The sequence below is a fragment of the Staurois parvus genome, unplaced genomic scaffold (assembly GCF_062004578.1).
Source record: "Staurois parvus isolate SC_StPar_1 unplaced genomic scaffold, SC_StPar_1.0 ptg001275l, whole genome shotgun sequence".
In the NCBI taxonomy this organism is placed as follows: Eukaryota; Metazoa; Chordata; class Amphibia; order Anura; family Ranidae; genus Staurois; species Staurois parvus.
The window spans coordinates 65133-82920 of record NW_028319071.1 but is presented as its reverse complement, the minus strand read 5'-3'; the positions used below and the strand labels follow the sequence as shown (position 1 = coordinate 82920).

Below are 17788 nucleotides of genomic sequence, written 5' to 3'. Positions count from 1 at the left end.
TCTCCTAGAATAACTGCCGTCTCCTGGAATCTTCTCCATGCTCTTGAGACTGTGCTGGGGTAAACCGCAAACCTTCTGGCAATGGCACGTATTGATGTGCCATCTTGGAGGAGTTGGACTGCCTGTGCAAACTCTGTAGGGTCCAGGTATCACCTCATGCTACCAGTAGTGACACTGATCCTAGCCCAATGCAAAACTAGTGAAAAACAGTCGGAAAAGAGATATACAAATATAAAATGCAGCGCTGTGCGATACTGCTCTAGTATAGGTAACAGTAATATAGACATAAAACCAAACATGGAATTTATATCATAGATGGATAAAATGCAGTCCTGTAACAGTGCTCGCTGTTCTCCAGTGCAAATGATAGAAATGCGCACTAACCAGAAGCGTATTGGTAATACGCATGTATATAAATAATCCTGAAGAATCCCCTCTCTTTCTGGTCAGAAACTGGATAGGAGTTTCTGACCAGAAAGAGAGGGGATTCTTCAGGATTATTTATATACATGCATATTACCAATACGCTTCTGGTTAGTGCGCATTTCTATCATTTGCACTGGAGAACAGTGAGCACTATTACAGGACTGCATTTTATCCATCTATGATATAAATTCCATATTCCATGTTTGGTTTTATGTCTATATTACCGTTACCTATACTAGAGCAATATCGCACAGCGCTGCATTTTATATTTGTATATCCATTTTGGGACTTATGTGTTTTCCTTGAATGTTCAGCTGACATTTTGGAGCGCTCACTATAGCCTTTCTATTTACATAGTCAGAAAAGAGGACTAGGGAAAAAATGTCAGTGGCCTCCACGTGTAAAACCATTCCTGTTGTGGGTGTCATCTCATTGTTGCCCATCTAGTGCACCTGTTAATTCAATAACACCAAAGCAGCTGAAACTGATTAACAACCCTCTCTGCTACTTAACTGACCAGATCAATATCCCAGGAGTTTAACTGACTCGATGATATACTCTCATTAAAAAGTGTTCCTTTATTTTTTTTGAGCAGTGTATACAGAAAAACTAGGCCATTATGGCAGTATCAATTATTTGAATCAGGTACAGCATACTTGGTTCAGGGCAGGCTTAAGCTGGCCATACATGTATAGATTTTCTTTCACAAATTTTATTTTCAAGAATATTCGTTTGACTTTCTAATCGTTAGTGGGGTCAAATCGATGTTTGTTTTCGACAGCAGTGACAGGAAAATTCAAAGGGGCAGGAAGGAAAACCTATCTCGATTAAACACATTTTCAACCAGTATATGTGGTTATTGTTCATAAATTACATTTGTTTTAAAATCGAATGTTAAAAACAAAAACTCAATTTTTGAATAACATTCATCCATTCATTGAATGCACAAAGAATTTTCATACGACTTTTCTTACGAACATTTTCGTCCGAACATCTACACATGTATGGCCAGCTTTAGCCTCAGTGGCCAAGAACAAATCTGTGACAGCAGTCCAGCACTGGCAATTTCCATCACAGCCCAACCATATGGGTGTCCTGCCTTGTGACAGACTCCCTTCAATCACATATATGGTAAACATCTTGTTCAGTTAAAATGTATTTTGACAAAAATAAATAAAAACAGGAGGAAACACAAAACATGTATGAATTAATTTAATTTCCTCTACAGTACAGCATCTGGAAATGTGAAAAAATAGAAAAATTGCATGTAACATTTGGGACATGCACACAGGACCTTGGACAATGAAAAAAGCAGCAGAGTAAACAATATCAATTTTACAAAGCCAAATTTGTATATGCAGATGGAAAGATGAAACATTACACACATTTCAAAATATACTAACACTTACACACTGGACCAAAAGCAAATCTGTTCCCCATAACATTAATCTAGGAGATGAAGCCTGAAACAGCTCCACTTCTGCTCCAGCTTTGTTTTGTGACCATTTTCATAAATCATTTCTTGTGCAAAAAAAAAAAAATATAGAACCATCTTTCTGTGACTAACAGTAATTTTGAATCCATAAACACAATGGAGAGCGTTTGCTTGCATTTTACATCAGAAATGAAAAAAAAAAAAACCCAACACATTTCGACTATATCTGAACATCCTTACAGGTAGAGTGTTACAAAGATTTAGGCAAAGCTTCCTAAATTTGTGGAACACAACACACATTCTTGTACGCTTTCAGAAAACACATTGCAATTTAAAAAAGGCCATGCTAGGTTTGGGAGAAGGGTAATCAATGAAATGAACATGCAAACATATTGTTACCTCCATTCGAGTAAATTGCCTAGTTATGATTTCCCCTAGTTGCTCTTGTAGGTCTGTTAGAAAATAGGGATGACACAAATTTCTGACAAATACAGCAGCAGATGATCATCATTGGTGCAAATCTAAAAGGACCACTATTAGGGCTCATGTACGCTGCAGCTGATAAACACACGTTTAAGAGCTGTTCAGCGGTTTTTTCAGCAGCCCCTGAACTCTCCCTAATGGTTTCCTTTGTGTCCATGTACACATCTTCGTTTAGAGTTGTTTACAGGCAGTTGAGTTTACAGTCGTTTTTTTGAACGCAACAAACTTGCGTTCACAGATCAATTTTTATCAGCATTTCAAAATTTTTTTTTTTTTTTTTTTTTTTAACTCTTCCAGTTCCCAATGCTATCCAGAGCCTTTTTTCATCATGAAAAATACATGCAAAGAGTTTTCAAGGTGCTCAGATGGACAAAACACTTAACACAGGATGTTCCTGCCAAGCTTGTCACACATTGTAATGACCAATAATGACCTCAGACCTCTCCCACCCTTGGAAACAAAAGATATGTTAATGACCATTCACACCTCAAATTCCTCAGGAAGACCCCCTGCCAGGTGACCTTAATGGCTCACTCCACCAGACACCTTCCCACCCTTGGAAACAAAAGAAATGTTAAATGAGCAACTCACACCTAATTATCTCAACACATACTGCTGTCTCTGCTTCTACTGTATGTATTTTTCTGAAACAGTCCGAAATGCCCAGAATGCACTGAAAGAAATTAACTATTTCAGAGGTTCTCCTGTGCTTATCTTTAAAAAACGCTTCTAAATGCAAATGCGCATAAACACGTTATGCAAATGCTGGAAAACGTAGGTTAAAAAAAATGTCTGTTTAGCCGCGGTCAGTTTCCACCGTTCAGAAACGTCCCGTGTACATGGGGCCTTAGTGTATACTGATAATCCGAATAAATAAAAAGAGTTCACATACTAACTTTCTATTTTACATACTTTATACATTTTTCTCCATGTTACAAGCAGGCCAGGCTGATTAGCAAGACTGACCGTGATTAAACACCACCAGGGCTGCTTGAGCACCCACAGCAGCCATTTTTATTTTAAGTTTAAATATGAGGTATCATTGTAAGCAGACCCCTGCCAATGTTGTAGTTTGTCCAAACCCCTGTTATTGTCACCGGACTTATGTATTTGTGGACAAAATTATAAATTGAGCTATGTAAAATAGTAAAAAAAAAAGTTCATATACTGAATTCCATCATAACATACAGACATCAGAATACAGTATTTTCCTTTTGAGTGCTTCTTGAAAACAGAACATTACAAAAGGAACCTCACAAGGTTACTCTGCCCCAACTTTTACATTTGGTGGAAGGTGTGAGATCGGGTTATGTAGGGAAAAACAAAATTACAAGAATGTGTATTATTTAACTCAAAGTAGGCAGCCTACCCTAAACTAGAAGAACCGCATGCAATCTACAATTAATGCAAGGTATTGTTAATTGTTCTTAAACAGAAAAGCCAATTATATTTGCATTACTTTATACACATTTATCAGGAATAATGTAGATACACAACTTTAGAAATAGAAATGTTTATATTCAAAATCATAATTTGACCAGGTTTTTCAAAGCTTAATATTTTACTGGACTTTAAAGAGCTATGGTCACCTGCCCATTTAGAACAGAATGGCACTGCCTGTTAATAGCCCATCCTCCACCCCCAGCAATGTATACTTACATCTACACTGCCTTACCACCCCCCTGCAGGAAGGGTCCACTCACAGTACACTTCAGTGTGGTAGTTAGCCAAGGTGGATGTTGCCACTGTCTTCCCCTGTGACAATATGCAGTCCTAGCAACTCAGTTGCATTGTCACATGCTCTCCCTGGAAGCACCACTCTATCAAAGAAATGAAGCAGAGAGGTGCCAAGAGAGCTCTGTGTGAAATTTGCTGGGGAGGTTTATGCAGACGTTTTGTCTTAAATGTGCAAATCACAGGAGACATTGCTTTGGAACAAAAATATCTATTTCTAAAGCAAGTGTATTAATAAAATAAATAAGGCATTAAGTAACGCGACACATTGGGAAAACACAAGACCTACAAAACGTACCATATTCAAGATCTTATTAATTGTAATTAGCTAAGTGCACACTAGGCAACTGTCTGTAAACCTATATCAATCAGTAACATCTGTGTTGGTCTTTGGCATCTACATGGCCATATATTCTAAAGCAGTGGTTCTCAACCTGTGGGTCGCGACCCCTTTGGGGGTCAAACGACCCTTTCACAGGGGTCCCCTAAGACCATCAGAAAACACATATTTCCGATGTGTAAAGAGCAGCTACTGCGTAGAAGGCAGCTGCTGTGTTGAAAGCAGCAGTATTGGAGGTAAAACGACACTTCATGAATTATAATTACTGGGTAAATCATTTTATGGTTGGGGGTCACCACAACATGAGGAACTGTATTAAAGGGTCACGGCATTAGGAAGGTTGAGAACCACTGTTCTAAAGTGTCTCCTGAAAAAGTAACATTTTCACTTTACCAGTAAAGGAAAAACAGACGGACATTTAAAGCTGGACAACAGTAAAGATTGTGCAACCGTGGATCAAATCAATATAAGACTGACAGCAGTAATTGACCTCAAATTGACAAGCATTAGTTTGTTTTCCTCCTAACATACATAGCATGGTACTGTGACTTAATAGCCTAACCTTCTTGTTTTATTGTATTGTACCTATACCATCTCAATTTATATTGTAAAGCACTGTGCAAACTGTTGGCGCTGTAAAAACCCTGTATAAATATTATAACCGATTTAACTTATTTATGACTTACAACAGGTATTTATATAGTGCTGACAATTTACCCAGTGCTTTACATATTGTACATTCACATCAATCCCTGCCCTCGAAGAGCTTATAATCTAGGGTCTATATCCTCACATGCATACATAGACATACTATGGCCAGGAGACACATACTGATAGTACAGCCATAGGCATAATCCACCTTTTGCAAAGCAAAGCAAAAAAAAAAAAAAAAGAAGAATAAATGCACCCCACCTTATTAAAATAAAAAAAAAGTGTGCTTTTATAGAATTCAAGCCTGCAGAACATTGCAACCACACGGGTGTCATAGGTGCAATGTACAGGCTCCTGCATGGTTTACCCTCAGCCCCAGGTTTTTACAGAGGTAGTGACCTTTGTTTATGGGGCTGGGGGAAGAAATCAATGGACTACATGTCCCTGCACTTGTGCCAGCGCGATCTCCGATTCCCCCTGCTGTGGCGGGCAGATGAGACCTATAGTCTTACCATTAACAGGATCTCTTTGAATGGGTGATACGGCTGTGTGGATGGAGCCACACTAAATTGTAAAGACAAAACAGGATGCTACAGGGAGAAACACCCTGTGATTCAGGCAAGTGAGGGTTGGGCGGCATGAGAGATAGGAAATGTGACCCTAAATATGGGTGTAAAATGAAACATGGTCAAAAAGGTGGAAAATGTCCTTGAAGTTCGTACACACCAGATGTGGTGAGGCTGCTCTGGCAGCTATTTCCAGGGCAGTCCTAATGCATAGACAAGTCGAAATGTATGCATGTAGTATTTGTTTCAGTGCAGTGAGTTGCAATGTGAATCACCACATTGCAACACCGCAGCAGTGAATAGAACTCACCTGTGACAATGTAATAAAGTTCTGCGAGAAAAAAACAATATGATGTACCAGGATTATGTCATCGCCACAAGGCGATGTGTTGCACAGGGCACACCAGCGGTCACGTGTAGAATGGCTCCCTGGTGTGAATGGGCCCTCAAAGAAGGCAACTTGAAATGTCTAACCAATTGGCTTCTCAGTTCTGCATTAAAACTATCCTGCCACACTAACTTCATCTAATGGTATACAAATAGGTGTGGCATCATGCAGCATTTATAGTGCTGTTTATGACAAAGAACATTATTACAACATTGATATACAACATATGGTGTTTTTTTTACGTTTTAAAGGGATGCACCATCCATAGAATGAAGATTACAAAGATATGATACAAATTAAAAAAAAAAAAAAAAAAAAGCAAAAAAAAAACCAAAACATACCACAGGTCTATTGACACACATGCTATTTGTTGTGTGTAATCAAGTGCCTCCCATTAAAATCTTCATTCACTGAAGGAATCTGATAATAGAGCTCACTTTCCATCCAATCCTACAGGATTTAACCTTTGGAGCACCACTGGTAATAGCTGGGATATGCTCAATCTGCAAACCACTAACAATGAATTTTAAAGTTTGTCCAGAGTTGCTCTTAAGAGAAAAGAGTTAATCACAGAGTACGTTAGACTTCATATCCCAGCTTGATGATTGTGTGCATTACATCATGCACAATACTCAAACTTAATTTTTTTTTTTTAGAGTGTAACTCTGTTGTGAGAAATTTGAAACTGAAAAACAGGGCACTGAAATATTAAATGTTATAAATAGAATTTGTTACCTTATTTGCTTTATTAGCCTATTCAGACTTTCAAAACATGCCCTGTACCCTGGAAATGTTAATATTTTACCCAATGGCAATTCGTTCCATTTCCAACAGTCTGCTGATAGCTATAAATTGTTCAAATAAGCACTATAATACATGGCTGCTGCAGTCCTTGCATGCCCACCAATAAAGTTTGAACCTTCTTTTGGCACAGTAAAAGTTTACATATGCTGTATAAGTATAGCCAAACACCGCAGAAGATGCAGATTTACAAAGTTGACTTTGCTTTGTAAATATCTTTGCTTTACAACTTAGCTAGCAAGTGACTTTAAAGCCCAACTCCACTTTTACTGCTGCCCCATACATTAACAAAATAAACAGCATACACAATAAATCCAGCAGTCTTTTTTGGGCAGTCACATGATGACACATGTACTTCTTGTCTGACAGCGGCAGTAGGTGGTCTTTACTCATGTATGAACAGTGCTCACTTAATGTGTGACTCTTTGTGCAGCTCCTAAGGTGCATATCCATGACAGACTGAGCTTACAGAAAGTGGGTTGAAGGATGGCGAGTGTCATTCATCCAAGAAGACGACCAGTGCTGGACGGTTGGAATGGCAAGTCTGCAGGAGGCAGTGTTTGTTTTTTGTTTTTTTTGTGTTTTTTTTTTTTTTTTAACAAAGCCTGGTAATTTAATTTCTATTGTAAAGGTGGAATAAAGCTTTAAGCCTCTTTCACTGGAAAGAACAATTATAACCATTGATAAGCAACTTAATGACTCCCCAACTGGCTCTGTGTTTTGCAGTTGATGCTGACCTATATATTGGGCTCAGAAAGACACACAGAAGTGATAAAAATGGAGAAAAAGAATAAACAAAATCTCCAAAAACTAGGATTTGCCAATGGTAGAAAATGACATACATGAAGAACTTCTATTGAGACAGCATCTATTAAATGCATAAAAAATGGTAGCTAAAAAAAAAAAAAAAAAAGAAAAAAAAAAAAAAAAAAAAAGGATGCATTTGGCACAAACCATTTGTTTGCTAATGACCTTTGCAGTGTTACTGCATCTTCTCCAAAGTCACTAAGTGCAGTTTTTTCACAATTAGTATAAAAATAGATATGCTCACTGCATAACAAAAAAAAATAATATTAATGTTGTTTGTTGTGTGAATTTGATGACCACAGGCAACCTATAGTTATAGGTTAACAATGAAAACAATTCTAGATTCAAATACAGAAATAACCAACATGATGAAAAATCCTAAAAGAATTCCTGCATTCTGCAAGAGAAAATATCCCCAACGACTGCAGCCATGGTCACTTGCATCATTGTGCAACATCTCGGGTACCTGCAAACCAGAAACAGGGATTATGTTTCAGTACAATGACCAAAGAAACAAGGATCACACACATGGTTCACAACACAGGAATATAATACATATGCTGTATAAAAAAAATCTGCTATATTACGCAATATACAGTCATGCATGCAATGCTAAAGAGTACACTGCTAAAAATAATACAATAAATATGAAACGAGTATATGCAGGGGCGGACTGACCATTTGGAAACTCGGGCACTGCCCGAGGGCCCGGGGTCAGTAGGGGGCCCAATGAGATGCCCCTGGTACCTTTTCCATAGGCTTTTTTGAGTTTGGACAAGGACACAGGGGCCCCATGATCCCCTATTGCCCAGGGGCCCCATGAGCTGTCAGTCCGCCCCTGAGTATACGGAAACATTATGAAGTGTTTTTAACCACAAGCCTACAGGGCACTTATACCCCCTTCCTGCCCAGTCCAATTTCCAGCTTTCAGCACTGTTGCACTTTGAATGACAATTGCGCGGTCATGCAACACTGTACCCATATGAAATTTTTTATAATTTTTTTGTGATAGATAGAGCTTTACTTTGGTGGCATTTAATCACCTCTGGGGTTTTTATTTTTTCTTAAACCAAAAACCACTGAAAATTTGGAAGGAAAAAAAAAAGTTTTAGTTTTTGTTATAAAATTTTGTAAATAAGTGATTTTTCTCCTTCACTGATGTGCGCTAATGAGACTGCAGTGATGGGCACTGATGAGGAGGCACTGGTAGGTGGCACTAATGGGCGTTGACAGGCATCACGATTGGGCACTGAAAGGCAGCACTGATATATGCACTGATAGGCGGCACTGACTGGCACTGATGAGTGACACTGAAAGGCAGCTCCAATGGGCACGGATATGTGGCATTGATGTGCACTGGTAGGCACTGATATGTGGCATTGATGGGTACTGGCACAAGGCACTGACAGGTGGCACTGCTGGGGCTACACTGATCATCAGGGCACACTGATCATCAGTGCCCTGATGATCAGTGTACATGTCCCCTCCGAGGAATGCAGATTACCGGCTCTCCTCTCGAGCTGTCAGTGTGACAGCTGGAGAGGAGAGAAATGGCAAGAACCGGCATTTCTCTGTTTACATGTGATCAGCTGTGATTGGACACAGCTGATCACATGACCGAGCCGACATCTTCGGCTCTTTCCGTGATCAGTGATCCGCTGTGTCCGGGGGACGCAGCGCACCGCCGATCGCCGTGCGCTCCCTGAGCCGCGCATGTGCGGTGAGAATGGGAGGACGTTATAGGACTTCCTCCCAGAACGAGATAACCACCTTGCGTCCGTCATTGTACTATATGGCGGCCAGGAGGTGGTTAATAACAGTCATGCTATATTGAACATAAAAATGACACATTTTATTAACCACTTCCAGCCCAGGTCAATTCTGGCATTTCTCTCCATGTAAAAATATTTTCTTTTGCTAGAAAATTACTCAGAACCCCAAACATCATATATATATATAATTTATTTTTAGCAGAGACTAGAGAGGAAAAAAAGAAAAATGGTTGTCATTGCAGGTTTTTTTGTCACATGATGTTTGCGCAACAATTTTTCAAATGCAATTTTTGTGGAAAAAATACACTTTAATGGATTTTAATGCAAAAAACAATATATATCATTTTTTGGTAAATATAAAAGAGGATGTTACGCTGTGTAAATAGATACCCAACATGCCACGCTTTAAAATTTCACACACTCGTGGAATCCCGCCAAACTAGGTTACTTGAAAATCTCCACAGGCAATGCTTTAAAAAATTTTTTACTGGTTACTAGTTTAGAATTACAGAGGAGGTCTAGCGTTTCAATTATTTCTCTCACTCTAACATTTGCAGCGATACCCAACATGTGTGGTGCAAACGAGGTTTATATACGCGGGCACAACCTAGGTGTGCGTTCGCTTGTGTACGGGAGTACGAGGGGTGCGTTAAAAAAATGTTTTCTATATTATTTTTATATCTTTTTATTTTTACACTGAACTTTACATGTCTTGTATTCAGCATAAAAGTGATAAAATAAATTAAACATCCCTTGTAATAGGAATAAGGCATGACAGGTCCTCTTTATGGAGATATCTGGGCTCAATAAGGGCTCGTTCACACTTGACTAATTTCTAAGGCTTGCCAAACGCCCCTATAGCATTTGAAAGGCATTAGGGAAGTGTTTTTAACGCCCTACACGTGTTTTTGAGGTGTTTGGCAAGCGTCACAACTGCACCACAAAAGCCTATAATGAAGTTTAATGGTATCAACGCTCTGCAAATGCCCCGCAAACACCTGCCAGCAGTTTGAGGTGCGTAACCATAGACTTGAATGGGAGGCTTCAACGCCTCCAGACTCGACATGAGGCGTCAATTTTGCCGCGACGCTAACACTTCAGTGTGAACAACACTGTGCGCTGTCATGTGTAGAATTTTCATAGGTGATTGGGAAGAGTTTTTAACGTTCCTCAATCGCTTGTCTAATGCCTACTAACAAAGCTAGTGTGAATGTAGCCTTAGATGCCAGATATCTCCTCTACCCTGGAAAGCATGAAATTAAAATAAAAAAAATAAAAAAAATAAAAACACACAACATCAATCTCTGCTTTCCAGGAAAGAAAATGGCAGCGTTTACATCTGCCAGAGCCAGAACTGACGTCATGACATCGCTTCTGGCCTCCCAGGATCATAGATGGCCAGGGACCACATGTGAAGCCATGACACTACTTTTTTGCCAGGTATTTGAAAACTGGTAGACCAGCAACATGTCTGTACAAACAGGAAAAATTGAAGCGTATGCAAGTGTAGCCCCCACATGTGCGCAAACATTCCACAGGTCTATGACAAGTCTCAAATATCTTGCAGAGTTGGAAGAGGTACAGCCACAGACAGCAGATACCATATCAAAAGTCTGCCTTTCCTCTAGCTGGCAATCATGTACTAGGACTTTTGCTTTCCTATCTCTGTCACCAATACATAACATGTAGATGGGTCATTTTATCTACCTACTTCCCTTATAAGCTTTTCTGTTGTTTCCCTGAGACTGGATACAAATATCACATTCAAACTTTTATCAATTCTATTTTTGTGATTGATTGTTCAAATTTGTCTTTGGATATTTTTTTTAATGCAGCACATCTTTACCAGCTGACCTATTTTGCACTTTACATTCTGGCTGAGATCTACTCTTTTGCTCTTCACCAGAGCCATAAGAGGAGGCTGAATAAGCACACAACAGCCGCATTTGATGTGACCCCAAACAGAAATTGTGGGTGCTGCGCAGGCTCTAAGGATCCCAATCAATAAAGCCAACAATGGTGAGTGCAGGCTAGGACGGAGCTTGTCCCGGCTCCAGGCAGCAGTGTACAGGGAAAAACATGCCCATATGAGCCGAACATTTCTGAAAACCCCAAGAAAGAAAGTGCAAAAGCCTCAGCCCAGGCTCCACCCAAGCCACGCCTCCAATGTGTTTCACTCCACCCCAGTGTTTAACCATGGAGAACATAATTAAGCTCTGGGAGCGACTAAAACACGTAGGGAGTATGGCCTGGCTGGAGCGGTGCGGCTCATATGGAATTTTTTTTCCCAGCCTCATTTGAACTCTTATGTCACCACTATTAAGTGTGTAGAGTCCCCTACATACCATAGTAAAATACAGTATTAAACAGATGCACTTACCATATCAACAAAAGCCACATACATGAATAGCCCTGCTGTAAGAGCAAAGATCCACACTGAAACATTCTCTGCATAATGGCCTATAAGAATCCCAGTTATCATACCCAGGTATGCCAGCATAGCAGAGAGGGCGTTGTATAACACAGCTTGTTTTACAGTCATTCCAGCTTTCAGAAGGACTGCAAAATCCCCTAGGAAATAAAATGCAAAGAAACAATGTCACGAAACCGCAAAAGCACACATAAGAGAATTTACAATCAACATTCTTTAGAGTTTCTGAACAGACATTCCAGGCTTAAAAGCTTATATACTACAAAGGGCACAGGAGCCCTTGGCATTAAGGAACTTAAATAGGTAATTAGTGGTGTTCAGGCATCAATAAATGTATTAAAAAGTGTAATATTTTCTGAGGACAGACCTTTCACAGCAATAAATAGAAACGGTGGCATGCAAACACAGGGTGCAGACCAGTCAGATGGGTATATTTGGGAAATAGCCATTACTTTTATATAAAATCGGGCTCCCATCCTGAAATGGGATATACTGTGATCTTAACAGTTTTCATTTGTTGGACCACTAATGAGCCAAAAGCAGAGCATCAATATGGTGCCACAGGCTACTGTTACCCAGTCTTTCCATATTACCATATAAACCCATAACCGCAGTGAAGTAATTCAATCTTGAACAGAGATAATAACCATTTAACAGAAGCCAGGGTATCTCCGTTGTATCAAGGAAATACAGTATTTACTAGGTTAGCATCATCAATGTTTCAGGGCACCTTTAACGAGGTAGATGCTGCCTTAATAAAGAGGTCCTGTAGAGTCCTGCAATGGTTGGTACTGTATGGTGTTAACCCCTTCCCGCCGCAGCCGCCTCCAGGCCCTTGCAGAGGTTCTAAATGCTGGGAGGTAGAGGGGGGGGGGGGGTATTGCGATCATGTGAACGTTGTGATAGACAGTCACATGAGCAGAAAGCTCCTGATGCATACTTGTGATTGGGAGCTTTCTGGTACCCACTGATTACTGTGATGGGAGCGTGCTCTCAGCACATTAAAGCATTTACATATATGTGCACGGCCAGCGGGAAGTGGTTAAATACTTATTTCAGACAATTTCTTTGAGAGAGAGAGGAAAAAAAAAAAAAAAAAAAGTGTTTACATGCTTGTTGGAGTTCATCTAATCACTTTAGCATCCTATATCCAGGAGTGACTTAAATCGGTGGTTACTCCGCTATATAATTCTCTTTAGGGGCCCCCAGGTGGATTATGCCATAATGTGCTAGTATGCACGGCATATTAGTATATTATGGCAGACCATCAGAAGCTGCGGTGGGATCAGTCCAGCAAGCCCTGGGCGCTTCCATCTTCGTCCAGTCTTCCTTCTGTGTTCCGTGCCTTCTGTCGATTGATAGGCCAGGCCACAATAACGTCACTCCCACGCAAGTGCACTAGTGTCACATCTCCAAGGCACAGATTGGGGCCGTAAATGTTCGTTGAGCTGCACATGCACGGCTCATTGTGCATGACTGCTGACAGGCAGGATGGATTTATGGCAGAAGAGACCGATAGGGGCTCTTCTGTCATAAATATCCCGTCTGTCAGCAAATTTTTTAAAGATGAAGTTTACTTCCACTGTAAAATAGAACTACACTCAAAAGGGAAAGTACTGCTCATCCCGCTCCCCACCCGCAGCCTCCTGAAACACATCACATATCCAAGAATGCTGTAGACCAGTCTCACGGCACGGCGTAATCTTGCTCATGTACACTTGCGAGCCAGTTGTAATTCATCAAGAAGTCCCGGCCTGCTCCCTAATCCAAGATGGCGGTGCTACAATATTTATCGCGGCTAACCCTTCGTTTTTTAAAAATGGGTTCCTCTTCAAGAAAATATGTTGTGCGACCGACATATCCACCCCTCCATGGACAATCACAGTACTATTAAGCTACATCCATGTAGTTCAGTCTTACCCAATTCATGTGGTAGTTCATGACAAAAAACAGCTACAGATGTACTTAATCCACTGGATAAGCCTTCGGTAAATGCTGCTCCTGTAATTTAAAGCAACTATTAGCACCTCCTATTATGCATGCAATGTATAAATATAATACAATTGTAATACATTAATAACAAAAAGCAACAAGCTTAAAAATGAAAGAGCATTTCAAACTGCTTAGGTCAGGAGAATCCAACTCTAAAAAGGAGCAAAACGCAGTAATTAATAGCAACCAATAAGCAATCAACTTCCAGCGAAGCAGACTTCAGTAAATAGAAAGCCGGGATTCTCTGGGCTACTGTACACCACGTTCCAAATTATTCTGCAAATTAAGTGTCACAAAGATTAAATATTTTGTTTTTTAGTTTAACGCACGGATGGCATTGTGTGTCAGGGCTCTTTTGATCACTGAAAACAAAGAATCTCGGACACCTGTGATAATTAGATTGGCCGGTGAGCCCAATTTAAGGAAAAACTACTAAAGGACGGTGTTCCACATTATTAAGCAGAGCACCATTTTCAAACAATATGGGGAAGAAAAAGGATCTCTCTGCTGCCGAAAAGAGTGAAATAGTTCAATGCCTTTGACGAGGTATGAAAACATTAGATATTTCACGAAAACGTAAGTGTGATCATCGCACTATTAAGAGATTTGTGGCTGATTCAGAGCACAGACGGGTTCGTGCAGATAAAGGCACATTGAGGAAGATTTCGGCCAGATCCATGCATCGGATCAAGAGAGCAGCTGCTAAAATACCATTACATAGCAGCAAACAGATATTTGAAGCTGCTGGTGCCTCTGGAGTCCCACGGACATCAAGGTGTAGAGTCCTCCAGAGTCTTGCAACTGTGCATAAACCTTCTATTCGGCCACCAATAACCAATGCTCAGAAGCAGAAACGGCTGCATTGGGCAGAAAAATACATGAAGACTAATTTTCAAACAGTCCTGTTCACTGATGAGTGCCGAGCAACCCTGGATGGTCCAGATGGATAGAGTAGTGGATGGTTGGTGGACGGCCACCATGTTCCAACAAGGCTGCGCCGTCAGCAAGGTGGTGGTGGAGTAATTTTTTGGGCCGGAATCATGGGAACAGAGCGGGTCGACCCCTTTAGAGCCCCCGAAGGTGTAAAGATGACCTCTGCAAAGTATGTGGAGTTTATGACTGACCACTTTCTTCCCTGGTACAGAAGGAAGAACTATGCTTTCCGTAATAAAATCATCTTGATGCATGACAATGCACCATCTCATGCTGCAAAGAATACCTCTGCATCAATGGCTGCTATGGGGATAAAAGGAGAGAAAGTCATGGTGCGGCCTCCATCCTCCCCTGACCTCTATCCTATTGAGAACCTTTGGAGCATCCTCAAGCAAAAGATCTATGAGGGTGGGAGGAAGTTTACATCCAAACAGCAGCTCTGGGAGGCTATTCTGACATCTTGCAAACAAATTCAAGCAGAAACTGTCCAAAAACTCACAAGTTTAATGGATGCAAGACTTGTGAAGCTGCTATCAAACAAGGGGTCCTATGTTACAATGTAACATGACCTGTTAAAATGTTTAAAAAGTTAAAATGTTGTTAAAAGTTTGATTGAAATAGCTTTTGATTTCAGTAAATATGCTGCAAACACAACAAATGACAATTTTCAGTTCATTACAACCTATAAAGTGTTTTGAAACTTACTGTGCGTAATAATTTGGAACAGTACATTGGAAGTGTTTTATGTTTAAAAAAAAATCCTGTTATCATTAGGAGGTTTGTTCAATAAAATTTGAATTGTACTCTTAATAGTTGATAACATGAGAATTATGCTGACTGTTATTTACATCAATTATTTAGGTAAATGAGAAAAATATCATTTGCATAATAATTTGGAACACGGTGTACTTCTCTCCAGTGCACCAAATAACTTTGCCTCAGATGCCTTTACGTAAAACAATCCCCAGCAGGACCAGGCTTTGGATTTTGTACTCCACAGTAACCTATTAAAAATGTATAATAATAACTGAATATTTATTTGAAGGAAAAGCAGTCTTTCAGATATTAAAAGAAGCTGACTTTTTGCATATGAGCCAATGTCTTAAAGCAGTAGTAAACTCTACCAAAAATCACTAGCAAGCATAATGGCACAGTGTATCGCTTTTCAAAACACAACAATGTACCCAGGAGCATCGTCACAGCTTTCTTACATTTGTGCAGTTTATTTTGGTATTTTTCTGCTCTGTACAAAGCTTCGGCCAGCTTTCCAGCTACCTCCAGATTCCTTCCTCATCTTTACTTTTGCCCTTTCTAGTATTTCACTGCCAGAATCTCGCATGTGCGCAAGAGAAGTGATCCAAGTCTCATTTCCATCTAAAAGTTATCATGGTGACTTAGCCCTACATAACTGTCAATAGAATATGCCATCCTCCTCGCTGCCTATGTTGTATGCCACTGTACAAAACCCGTGACATAGCTAGTCACATGGTCAGTGCTCTCGCAGGATTGCACAATGCCATGGAGGTATGCTGATGGAGGCACAACACGTAGATGGACAGACTGGCGGCATACCGAGTGTGCCATCAATCAGGACAATAGTGAGCATGTGTGATTTACATCATTGAAAGACACAGCAGGTGACATCTCCTAAACAATGCACATTGAAATACTTTACACTGCTTTACATGATGCAATGTTGTCTACCACATTAACAATTAATTTCTATCTACAATTCCGCATGTGCTTGGGTGCTGCAATAATTACTCTTTGCATATGGAGGCTCTGCTTTGCTACAAACTTGTTGATCTTTAGCACTCCTTAACATGCAAGCCTATAGCTTTCCCATGCTTCAAAGATTTATGACGCCAAACTACAGCAATTCAAAAAAGCAGTGAGACTGAAGCGAGAGGTCTTTGTAAGCTGAGATGACTGTAAATGACACATTTTATTTAAGACTTCATGGAGCTCAATCACATCAAAAACACTGAACTTGGTTCTAGCAGATAATCTACAACCCTTCTACATACATAAAACATTAAATATAGATATTAAAATATATGTAGATAAGTTAGTGAGCGCACTCCAGTGAGCGGCAAATGCACTAAAAGGAACCACAAAAACTTTTCCAACTGAAATTGACAAAATAGAAGTGCAGCGCTACAAACAATGTCCTTATAGCAATTATGTTAAAATGACTCATGAGAAAAGATGATTGTCCAATGCAATAATATCAGATGTGGTAAGCAGTTCAATTATGAAAAAACTTCCAAAAACGTTGGTGTAATCCAATCCAATATCGAGGGGTAGATAGATTGCCCACTTACCAGAAGCGCAATCTCAATGCGCATGTACAGGTCACATGTAGCCGAGGTCTCATGTAGGCGCTGCTTGGTGGTACCCAGGTGGTCCCTCAAATGGTGAGATACTGGTCTGGTCGGATCACACTGCTCCTCGGATCCACACAGAAGCCTAAAAATGCTGGGGCTGAGGTATGAGGACTCAGTGCCAGATACAGTGGGGCAAAAAAGTATTTAGTCAGCCACCGATTGTGCAAGGTTTCCCACTTAAAAAGATGAGAGAGGCCTGTAATTGGCATCATAGGTAGACCTCAACTATGAGAGACAAAATGAGAAAAAAAATCCAGACAATCACATTGGCTGATTTGGAAAGAATTTGCAAATTATGGTGGAAAATAAGTATTTGGTCATCTATAAACAAGCAAGATTTCTGGCTCTCACAGACCTGTACCTTCTTCTTTAAGAGGCTCCTCTGTCCTGCACTCATTACCTGTATCAATGGCACCTGTTTGAACTTGTTATCAGTATAAAAGACACCTGTCTACAACCTCAAACAGTCACACTCCAAACTCCACTATGGTGAAGACCAAAGAGCTGTCGAAGGACACCAGAAACAAAATTGTAGACCTGCACTAGGCTGGGAAGACTGAATCTGCAATAGGCAAGCAGCTTGGTGTGAACAAATCAACTGTGTGAGCAATAATTAGAAAATGGAAGACATGCAAGACTACT

The 17788-nt window shown here is 40.1% G+C and overlaps 1 protein-coding gene across 1 annotated transcript in view; it reads right to left on the bottom strand.

Annotated features, from left to right (window-relative positions):
• Window positions 1–1622: 1622 nt before the first annotated feature.
• SLC39A6 (solute carrier family 39 member 6) overlaps window positions 1623–17788 on the bottom strand; it is a 53666-nt gene continuing 37500 nt past the window's right edge. Inside the window, exons 7-9 of the mRNA XM_089660795.1 lie at window positions 13755–13835; window positions 11784–11974; window positions 1623–8097 (exon numbers count right to left, since the gene is read on the bottom strand). Coding sequence (XP_089516921.1) covers window positions 7945–8097; window positions 11784–11974; window positions 13755–13835 — 425 coding nt within the window. The 3' untranslated portion in view covers window positions 1623–7944. The remainder of the gene's footprint in view (window positions 8098–11783; window positions 11975–13754; window positions 13836–17788) is intronic.